We start from the raw sequence: 11,439 nt of genomic DNA, 5'->3' as shown, positions 1-11,439 counted from the left end.
TTTAGCGTTTCAAGCCAGTTACTCCAATGAATATGGCGTTAACAAGTGGCTCTTTGTAATCGCTGTAACATCATGGCACAATCAGCTTACCAACATCGACAACGCTTGCGCAGCAAAACGGATCTGTTACAATTTGTAAAGAGCATGGACTCTAACAATAATAAATTGTCTCGAGAAACATATTTACCGTGGCGACCAACTATTTCTCACTTTTCGGCTATTTAACACCACCCATCATGTAAGCCTACATTATATGGGTCTGCTGAATAAATATGAATATGGCCATCGCTATTTAATCACTCGAAGGTGTTTTCGTCGTCCACATGTTCACAACTAGAAATCTGTTTCAACTACCATACACATTCAGCTGAGGATATTGCAATTTTCTTCCACGAACGAGCTTTTTATTTAAGTTTCCCGATTCCGTAGACTAACATACGTTGTGTACATCAAGTCAAATTTGCATCACAAGCAAAGCATTCTCTTCAGCCGGAACCACAGCTGTAGTACTTCACCTAGATTCGCGTGTATTCAAGTTTTCATGCACTTCAGACAGTGCAACTTCGTTATCCTTTGCAAAATTTTACACTTTTTATTAAATTTCTCATCGTTTGTATGTCTGACTCATAACGTTGAGGTAGTTTTACTACAAGTTCGCCTTTCTCCAACATATCTACAACTTCTGATTTTTTTCCAATCATTAGAACAACACTTTTGCGTTTTTCTCGCGTCTTTCTATTGAAACTATTGAAGAGTACTACCATCAGTGCATTCCTTCGGACAATGTTTAACAGTATCCTTTCACTTTCTATCAACACAGAGCAAGAATTCTTTATTTACTTACAATTTTGTCATTTGGCCATTATGCCGATGACTTTGGCAAGTGACAGTTATTGCATTATACGAAAAAAAAACGTAAATTAGTTGCAAACTACGGCGTGCACACACTTTATTCAATTTGTAAACGTCACCACAGATATTCGGATTTAGGTTGTGACATGTCCGATATGCCTGTCATCAGTGGCGATGATGTGGCGTAAAGGAATTGCGACATTGTGCTTGACCTGCTGAAGTATTGGAACGTCGATGACCTCCTGAATGGCTGTTTTCAGCTCAGCAATGGTTTTGGGGTTATTGCTGTACACTTTGTCTTTAAAATAACCCCCAAAATAGAGTCCTATGTGTTCAGATCCTGAGAATATAGATGCCCAGAGCCAGAATGCGGTCCCCAAAGTGCCACACAGGACATCAAACACTCTCCTGCTTCGACTGGGTCGAGCTCCGTCTTGCATGAAACACATCTTAAGTCGAAGGGTCACTTGGGATAATGGGGATTAAATCATCTTCCAAAACCATCTCATATCGTTTGGTAGTCACCGTACCATCAAAGAACATCGTGACTGGACATTGTGCACCACACAATCACCCATTGAAGGTGAAGAGATTTCTTGATCGCGAAATACGGATTCTCAGTGCCCCAAATTTGCTTCTTGACGAACCCATCCAAATGAAATGGCCGACAACACGGCGCGTGCGCATGCACATACTAATTCCTCTCATGCCGCGCGGCCGACCGCTCAGTTTGAACGAGCTAACGCAAAACGTACATAAGTTATTACGATTTTATTTGATATAGTTCAATTATTGTCACCCCGTTTATTCATCTCGACAATCTCACTGCAGAAGTCCTGTAGCTTAGAATTCACAGAGTGAAAAGAAACACATATTTACTAGGAAAACTTTATAGTTCCTGTGGAATAGATTTGCTTCACAAGTTTTTAAAGCATGTGGCAGCTTGTTGAACTATATCTATCCATTAATACATAGACTAGTGTCAGTTTTATTTAATATTGCCCTCCCCTTGAAGTATTTACTCTTGCTGTCTGGTGTCATAATTATGCATATCACTGCAATTTTTCTAATTTTGTTTCGACTTAGACCAAAAATATTATAATTTTACACAAATATAAATATTTATGTTGGGCAAAGTATTCACGTTAGGACTATCTTGACCTTACCGATAGTTTATGCATTAATATAGCTACTCTTTTCTGCAATACTAATATTCTATTCAGGTCTGCACACAGCCTCATAGTTTGGAAATGGATAAATTGTTCCCTGGTACACACTTTTTAATGTTTGGTTTGGAAGTATTTTTTCCAGCTGGCTGATCAGATATAAGCCATTATTGATATTCTCATTCACAAAATTGAGGTAGTTCACACAACGATGATTTTTTGTAAAACTGGGCACCAGAAAAAAGAAATGTTACCATATCTATATCTACTGATATAATAACATGTATATTGTTTTCTTCAACTTGAGGAGAACAAGTTGTTTTAGATGTCAATCCCTGGAATTTAATGCTAATAATTAGACTTTGATGTGAAGGCATCCGTCCCATAACGAAACCTAAACCAGTTTCTCTTACTGTCGGCTGTCAGTGACTTGGAAGTTATCAACCTTTTGGCACCTAGAGAAAATGCTAAACCACAACCCTCTTTGGGACAAGGCTGTGGCCAGGCAAACATATCCCTGCATTGACCTACAGATAAAATGGGAAACAACGGGAAATTATTTGCGAGAAGTCTGGCAGAGGGACTGGTGTCCGCATCTTCATCCGATGGTAAATGATTCGTTCTAATATAAATATCGTTTCGGAATTGACGAACAGAACAGACTGGCACGGTACAGAACGTCAGCACATTCGATAATGCATCTCAAATGGCGGCATTCACAAAGGTCGTGAACTGAACGGGACATCAACGTTTTTCGGGAAAAAATTTTTCATGTTGACTTGGGGAGGAGGAGGAGGTGCCGTCGTCTGCTACGTCTCTTAACCAATTATTTTCACGTCGGGGACAGGGAAAAGTGCTGTTGTCTGCTAATCTATTATCTTCGCATCACTTATCTTATAGTAGTGGATTTCCTGCTATCCCATCTTTCGTCTTTATTTTATTATTTTGCCTTGTTTTCTTGACACTTTGCAATGTTCCATGACGATTTGGATTCCCCCCCCCCCTTTTTTTTTTTTTTTTTTTTTTTGCGGAGACCAGCTGATACCTGAATGCTGTAAATGATTTAGGTTTTACAATACCTAGCCAAAGAAAAAGCCAACATTAAGCATGAATGAGAACATAAATTGATGAACCAACTTTAATTACATAACGTTTTTCAGCACTCAGAAGGTTGGCTCTCCCGAAGAAGAAAAATATATTTGTTTGCTGGTATTTGGTACTACACCAGAACTAACATAAAAAGGCTCTATATTGCCTTGTAAACATTTTTATGTATTTGTTTTCGATGGTAAATAAATGTCTATGGTTTTGTTTCGCTTCTCAGTAGTTTATCTATTTCCTTTATCAAGGACACTGATTATGAAGTTGGCTTTCACCATTAATAAACTTCATCATTGCTAGTTGCGTTAATTCCGAATTTTTGTACCACAAATGGTATGTCTTAACCCATCACCGTTGCGTACTAGCGTGTTTGTGTGAACGCACCGATATTTAACGGTGATGACCACCGTTCCGTTAGTTCTAGTATGGACCGGTGTCTTGGTACCATATCTAGTCTTTCTTCCTCACCTTTGCTGCAAGATAAATACAATCACTAAAATAGTCATGTAGACTAGAGCTGGTCAGCTTACTGGTCAGATTCATTGACTTTATCCTGCTATCGTGCAACTGGTCCACCCCCTGTCGTTCAGCTTAGCTTGCGGTAGTTGACAATCAAATGAAAACACAGCAAAGTTTATAATAAGTGAACAATGATTTTTCCATACCAACTTCCGATCACAACGGACTTGATCTTTACCACTGTCTCACTCTATTTGCAACGACAATCACAAATCTAGATACTTATAAATCTTTGGTGCTGTGAAACATCTCTGGCCTTTTTTCTCTAATGTAGAAAAGCGCGCCAAAATAGTGGCGGGTGTTTGTGTGTATACTTACTAGGATTTCTAATTTCATTGTTTTAGTGTTGTAAGTAAGTTTTAAATTTAATTCGATTATCATGGATGTAGCAGACAGTAATGTTGGACAGATAAGAGTGCAAGATGAGGTCGGAATTCGATGTCAGAAGCTATTTCGTGATTTTTTGGAGGAGTGAGTAAAAGGTCCATATGTTCTGTACTCTCATTTGCCGTAAAACCCGTTGTTTATACGGCAATTCATTTCAGATTCCAAGAGGATAATCGTTATAAGTATGTGGACGCAGCAAGCATCTTCAAACAGCCAGAAAGAAGTGTGCTGGAAGTCAGTTTTGAGGATGTCGAAAAGTATAATCAGAATTTGGCGACAACTATTATAGAGGAATACTATAGGTAAGCAGAAGCTATTTTGAAACTTTAATTGAGGTGCGTAATTACTCTGTTGTATACAAGTTGTTTATATTGACAAAAATGCTTGTGAAATGTAATGTAGTAATCTAGATATTTTATAGTAAAATACAGGAAGAGGGAACAATTTTTTTAGTAACTTCTCGTTGAACAACGGGGAACTGAAATAAAAGGGATTATATGGAATTATTATACCGACTAGTATTCTACAAAAGTAAAGATATCAAAGTAATACTGAATCACTGTTGATCTCACATATATCTACATACAATTCTCTCTCTGTGTGTGTGTGTGTGTGTGTGTGTGGGGGGGGGGGGGGGGGCTTTGATTTAGTTGTTTTGCACTAATACTGCACAACCTGACTTTTTTAGGATTTCATCTTATATCAACCAGGCTATCAGCAATTTTGCTCAAGATCGTTGGGAAGCTAAGGCAGATCGTGAATTCTACGCAAGTTTTGTAGATGTACCAACGCGGCACAAAGTGCGAGAGCTGACGACAGCAAAGATTGGTACACTGGTCCGTATATCTGGGCAGGTTGTGCGTACACATCCTGTTCATCCAGAGTTGGTACTGGGAACTTTCGTATGCCTCGATTGTCAGACTGTCATCAAGGATGTCGAACAGCAGTTCAAAGTATGTAGTTCCCAATATATGTTTGGTTATCTGAATCTCTTTGGACTGAATTGTTTCTCCTTTTTATATCTCTAACATCTTGTGCATGCTGTTTTAAATCCAGAGAGAGATTTTAATGTTTAATATTTTATTTTCATTTGTTTGCAGTTTGTCTATTTTTTGATCTCACTTAAGTCTACTTATTAAAGACTGGCTTCTGCTTTTATGTTAGTGAAAGTTGGTATCTAATTTGATCTGTGCACACATTCATTGATTTCATTTTCTACACTATTTTTTTAACTCACTGTTTTGAGTATTGCATATGGTTTCCTTGCACAATAGACTTACTTCATTCGGTGCTTTATTTGAAGTGTCTGTGAATAGTCACAATCAGTGCTGCATTGAAATAGTTTACAAGTGACATTGTGGTCATTTGTGTCTGGTGGACACTGACATCAGCAGTTCAGCCTTGGGCTATTTCCATATGAAATACGCTGGGAGAAGCTGAAGAATCATAATGTTATGTTGTCTCTTCATTTGTGTTCCTCTGTTGTTTCTGAGGCCTGAGCAGCCAGAAATAAGTTTGTTTGTGTTTGTTTGTTTGTTTGTTACTTTTTTTCTGATGAAGGCTTTTGCTGAAAGCTTAATGTGTAACAGTCTTTTTGTTATGGCTATCCGCTACTCAGTGTGTCATCTTTACAGTTAGTAGCAATCTATCCTTTCCATAGTTTTTTTTTATAAGATTCAGGTAAGCAAAATTCAGTATGTAGTTGCAAGATGAATATGAACATCAAATTTTAAAAAATAATGAAAATCAATAAATAAGTTTTATGAAAAGTATAGATTGCTACTCAAAATATAGAGGAGATATTGATTTGCAGACAGGCACAACAAAAAGGCAGTTATATGTGTAAGATTTCGGCCAAATGGCTTTCTTCTAGAGTAGAAAACACACATTCATTCAACGGTTCTGGAAATGTATGATCTTCTGCACGGAGTGTTCCCACCCGAAGAAAAGCTGGAGTTGGTAGGAAGGATCCAGACAGCGCCCCCTGGATTTTCTGTTGTTTGACTGTTTATAAATACACTCACAGTAACCTTCATGTATTGTTATTACACTTTATCCACTTGGGTTATCAAGTTATTTTGCGGCAAAAATCAAACTGCAATAATAACCAGTGTTATGCTGGCCAGAGTGAGTGCAGAAACATGCCCACGTTAGTAACCGGCTGATGGTGGGTGTTTGGTGGCCACTGTGGGGCAGGGAAACTCTTAAGCATAAGCTGTTCTGATGGTAATTCTGTGAGAGGCTCTTTTTCAGAAATGTTTCTGGATAGTTTCACTAAGTGAAGTTAGTAATCTTTGAGTTTTTATCAGACTAATACTTTTAGCAGACACCCAAAATTTGTTTCAATAAATAAAGGAATGAACTTGCAACTTTGTCTCTTCATTGTGTGGTCTTTACCAGTAAACTTTGAACAGAATACACCATTGTAGCAGTTTGAGCAGAGGATAACTTCCTCCAGAAACTTCCGCATCGTACACAGTGCTGTAGGATCGCGCAGATGGATGGACTTGGGATTCTGAGGGCTGCCAGTTCAATTGGCACTTTAATTGAACATCTCAGACTTAACCACTGTAGTGTCTGGCCAGCGGCTAGGTTTTGTGGCAAAGACTGTATGTGATCCATAGGATCCTCGGTAATGTTTGCTACAAAGAATATGTGATAGGTGGAGTAATTGTGGAACTGTAGCAGCTCCAGTGACTGTGAAGCTAGTTGTGAATACCAGACAGATTTGGGCTTACAGCTGAAAAGTGTTGTTGTCCTTTTGTGAAGTGATATCTGTGGTTTCCAGATGACAGCTGTATTGGAAATTCACTTGGAAGGACTTATGTAGAAATAGTTGGTGGCACAGTACTTAATTGGCCAAGGGAGCATTATTTTTTTTAGAGGAGTGGAAGGTGAAAAGTGTATCAGTATGGGGCCATGGGGGAGTGCAGGCAGTCAATTCTGGATTGAATGGTAACTGCAATGAAAGGTGATATTCCTAACTTGTCTGTACGAAGGGTCACAATGAAAGGTAAAGTGCCAATGGGATCTCAGTATAGTTTGTTTATGTATTGAAGCAGGAATTTTATTCAGTAGAAGGATGCAGGACATATTTGCTGTTGAGGTAACTGCCTTTCAGGACAAACTTGAAGTGTCTAAGGATGTTACTGTGGTGACCTCAAATCATGTCTTAACCCTTTCGCAGGCCTTGGGAATATACTTCCAACTAACTGTAATTCTTTACAGAGTTTAAGGGAAGTATTATCACTTCTGTATGCTCATGGCATCTAGTGGCAGTCTGCTGCACCACCTGTAGTTTCTGTTTGTTGTGAAATATAGCCTTCACGACTGTGTTCCATTGATCGTGACCGGGCCAAATATCTCACGAAATAATCGTCAAACGACAAAACTACAAACAACGAAATTTGTCTAGCTTGAAGGGGGGAACCAAATGGCGCTATGGTTGGCCTGCTAGATGGCACTGCCATAGGTCAAACGGATATCAACTGCGTTTTTTAAAATAGGAACCCCCATTTTTTATTACATATTCATGTAGTACATAAAGAAATATGAATGTTTTGTTTGGATCACTTTTTCGCTTTGTGATAGATGGCGCTGTAATAGTCACAAACGTGTAAGTACGTGGTATCACGTAAAATTCTGCCAGTTCGGACGGTATTTGCTTCGTGATACATTACCCGTGTTAAAATGGACTGTTTACCAATTGTGGAAAAGGTCGATATCGTGTTGATGTATGGCTATTGTGATCAAAATGCCCAACGGGCATGTGCTATGTATGCTGCTCAGTATCCTGTATGACATCATCCAAATGTCCGGACCGTTCGCCGGATAGTTATGTTATTTAAGGAAACAGGAAGTATCCAGCCACATGTGAAACGTTAACCAAGACCTGCAACAAATGATGATGCCCAAGTAGGTGTTTCAGCTGCTGTCGCGGCTAATCTGCACATCAGTAGCAGACAAATTGTGCGAGAATCAGGAATCTCAAACGCCGGTGTCGAGAATGCTACATCAACATTGATTGCACCCGTACCATATTTCTATTCACCAGGAATTGCATGGCTCGAATTTGAACGTCATGTACCAGGCACAAGAGAAATTACGGGATGATGACAGATTTTTTGCACGCATTCTATTTAGCGACGAAGCGTCATTCACCAACAGCGGTAACATAAACCGGCATAATATGCACTATTGGACAACAGAAAATCCACGATGGCTGCGACAAGTGGAACATCAGCGACCTTTGCGGGTTAATGTATGGTGTGGCATTTTGGGAGGAAGGATATTTGGGCCCCATTTTATCGATTTACTACAAAATGTTTCACTGCATGACAGAATGGCGATGTACTTCCAACATGATGGATGTCTGGCACATAGCTTGTGTGCGGTTGAAGCGGTATTGAATAGCATATTTCATGACAGATAGATTGGTCGTCGAAGCCATCATGTTCACCGAATCTGACGTCCCCGAATTTCTTTCTGTGGGGAAAGTTGAAGGATGTTTGCTATCATGATCCACCGACAACGCCTGACAACATGCGTTAGCGCATTGTCAATGCATGTGCAAACGTCATGAAAGTCGAACTGCTCGCTGTTGATAGGGATGTCGTTACACGTATTGCCAAATGCATAGAGGTTGACGGAAATAATTTTAGCATTTATTGCATTAATGTGGTATTTACAGATAATCACGCTGTAACAGCATGCATTCTCAGAAATGATAAGTTCGCAAAGGTGCATGTATCCCATTGGAACAACCGAAATAAAATATTCAAATGTACCTACGTTCTGTATTTTAATTTATAAAACCTACCTGTTACCAACTGTTTGTCTAAAATTGTGAGCCATATGTTTGTGACTATTACGGCGCCATCTATCACAAAGGAAAAAAAGTGGTCCAAACAAAACATTCAAATTTCTTTACGTACTACACGAATATGTAAAAAAAAAAAAAAAAAATGAGTGTTCCTATTTTTTTTAAAAAATGCAGTTGATATTCGTTTGACCTATGGCAGCACCATCTAGCAGACCAACCATAGTGCTATCTGGTTTCCCCTTCAAGCTAGACAAGTTTTGTTCTTTGTAGTGTTTTTGTTTGACGCTTATTTCGTGAGATATTTGGCCGGGTCACAATCAATGGAGCACCCTGTATATCCCACCAAACAGCGGTGTTATAATGGTTATTGGGAAGTATGGTTACCACCAAAGTAGTTTCTGGAAGGGGCTAGTGAAGTGTACTTGCCACAAAATTAATCTGTCATTAGTGGTTCTTGGCAGCATACTTACCACCAACTTGGGGGTATCCCAAAGCTTTTGGGAATACATCTTGCTATCTATGTCTATTCCTGACATCTTGTAGTACATTGTACAAGGTATATAAAAGCTGCTACAACAATCAGTTTCTGATTGTCGTGGAATCACTTCTATTATCGGAACACATTGCTTCGCCTCTGGAATTTACGTTGTTGTGACCTGTATCGGTTCATACCTTTGACCTTTGTTGCATTATAAAGTTCCAAGGATTGTTTTCACATTTTGATAAGTAAACTTTAATGTTGGTAACAATTATTTTTAATTAAAGTAAAAGAAAACAAAATAAAAACAGAAAACACTGTTCATTATTTTTTTATATGCAATGGCAACACATAACAGCTCAAAAAGAGAAGTGGGAAGTCCATTTACCACCACAGTTTTAATACCTCACAAATGTGCTGTGGTGATGTATGCACCACCATATATGTTTTGATGCTAAATCACAAAAATAAAATTAACAAAAATTAAATAGTCAGTTGATCACAATTATAACTGGATAGCAAAAGAAAAAAAATTGTCTTCACTGAGCTGCTACAAAAAATGTGCCCATGAAAGGGTTTTGTGTGTTACTGAGGTTAACTTAATTGTTCATTTCAAAGTGTGGAAAAGTACGGAGGAGTTAGTTAATGGACAGTAACAAACCACCTTCCCTTTCAATTTATATTGATGTGTCCTTTTTAATTGCATTTTTCCCAGTAAGATACTTTGTTCCATTGTTCTTTTGTCAGTATGTGCCCTCATCTTTGTGTGATATAAATAAGTGAATGGAAAAGGTGATTGTCTAATAGGTAATTTCCAAGAACGCTTGCAAGGTATGTATATCGAACATGCGACTGCCACAGTGAGATATCGATTTTGTTAATAGCAATGGCAGTTATGACGACAAAAGATGAATGACATGGAATTTGTTTATAGTGTTGGTACTGAGAACAACCATACATGGATATTGTCCAATGATGGCATTAAATGTAATTTCACTTGTTCATCATCAATATCTTGGTCCTGGATATTTCCAAGTAATGTGTATGCTGCCAGTAGGAGTTTTCTCATAGCTGGAGTACATTCTAGCCGTAGCTCTTAAGAACATTTACCAAGTCTCACAGGGAAATTTTATACCACGTATGTTCAAATTATGGAAGTAGAGGTATTGAAAAATGGAGAGCTTGTCTCAGTCATCTGTCATCCTTCTCTTTTATAGAGGATTACAGAGATTTCCATGATCGCTCATTGTTTTGCAAGTGAATAGATGGATCCTCAGAAGACACGAATTCGAGATAACGGTTTATAAACTCATGGTGAACTACTACTTTCTTCAAAGTATTGTGCGATTTCCATCTATCTGTTATATCTTTGGTTCCAGGCAAGATGAAGTTCTTAACAAGTGGCAGCTAAGTTTGTTAGTCCAGGAATACACTTAAACAATGAAACATTTCCTAGATTATTTTTCTATACCTCCAAATAATAAAATTTGTTCACTTTCATTCTTGAGAAGTGACCTTTCCTCAAATTTCCAAGTTGTGTCGGACTTGTCTTTTTCTGCAACCTTGTTGACACTACCTATTTTGTCACTGTCATTAGTCACAATTACATCACATACTTCCTGACAGAAACTGTAGTAAAAAAAAAAAAAAATCCAGTTTCCGAAGCTCTGTTTTGTAGTTTGTAGTCTTTAACCTAGCAGGAAGCTGAGATGATTCTCTGCTGTATTGTCAGTTTAGAAACATCAAACCACATGTTTCTTCTTATAGTAGTTATTTTCTGACGTTTGGTGCAGTATAATTGCAATGGGAAGTCAAAATCACTAGTTTTTGAACCAAGTTTGTCAAATCTTTGTTGATCCATTATGGACTGTGGGACAACGGCTGGCATGTATTTCTTGATGCAATAATTTACCAACAGCCGTATGTATTGCAGAAATTTATTTTATAAACTTCTTATATGCTATGAGTTTCGACATTACATTGATGCCACCTTCAGGCCCCAAACGTCATAGTCGTAAAATCTCTATACACGGAAGGAGCCATATAACTGGATCCATGAATCAAATCGCTATGCAGCAGCTCTTGGTGGCCAGGCGACGCAGACTTGAGTCTGT

General features: G+C 38.4%; 1 protein-coding gene across 1 annotated transcript in view; it reads left to right on the top strand.

The window, feature by feature from the left end:
- Nucleotides 1-3,921: 3,921 nt before the first annotated feature.
- LOC126428252 (DNA replication licensing factor Mcm6) overlaps nucleotides 3,922-11,439 on the top strand; it is a 77,391-nt gene continuing 69,873 nt past the window's right edge. Inside the window, exons 1-3 of the mRNA XM_050090166.1 lie at nucleotides 3,922-4,109; nucleotides 4,184-4,327; nucleotides 4,714-4,978. Coding sequence (XP_049946123.1) covers nucleotides 4,018-4,109; nucleotides 4,184-4,327; nucleotides 4,714-4,978 — 501 coding nt within the window. The 5' untranslated portion in view covers nucleotides 3,922-4,017. The remainder of the gene's footprint in view (nucleotides 4,110-4,183; nucleotides 4,328-4,713; nucleotides 4,979-11,439) is intronic.

The sequence above is a fragment of the Schistocerca serialis genome, chromosome 12 (assembly GCF_023864345.2).
Source record: "Schistocerca serialis cubense isolate TAMUIC-IGC-003099 chromosome 12, iqSchSeri2.2, whole genome shotgun sequence".
Lineage (NCBI taxonomy): Eukaryota > Metazoa > Arthropoda > Insecta > Orthoptera > Acrididae > Schistocerca > Schistocerca serialis.
The sequence above is the reverse complement of the archived record's forward strand: the minus strand, read 5'-3'. Positions and strand labels throughout refer to the sequence as shown.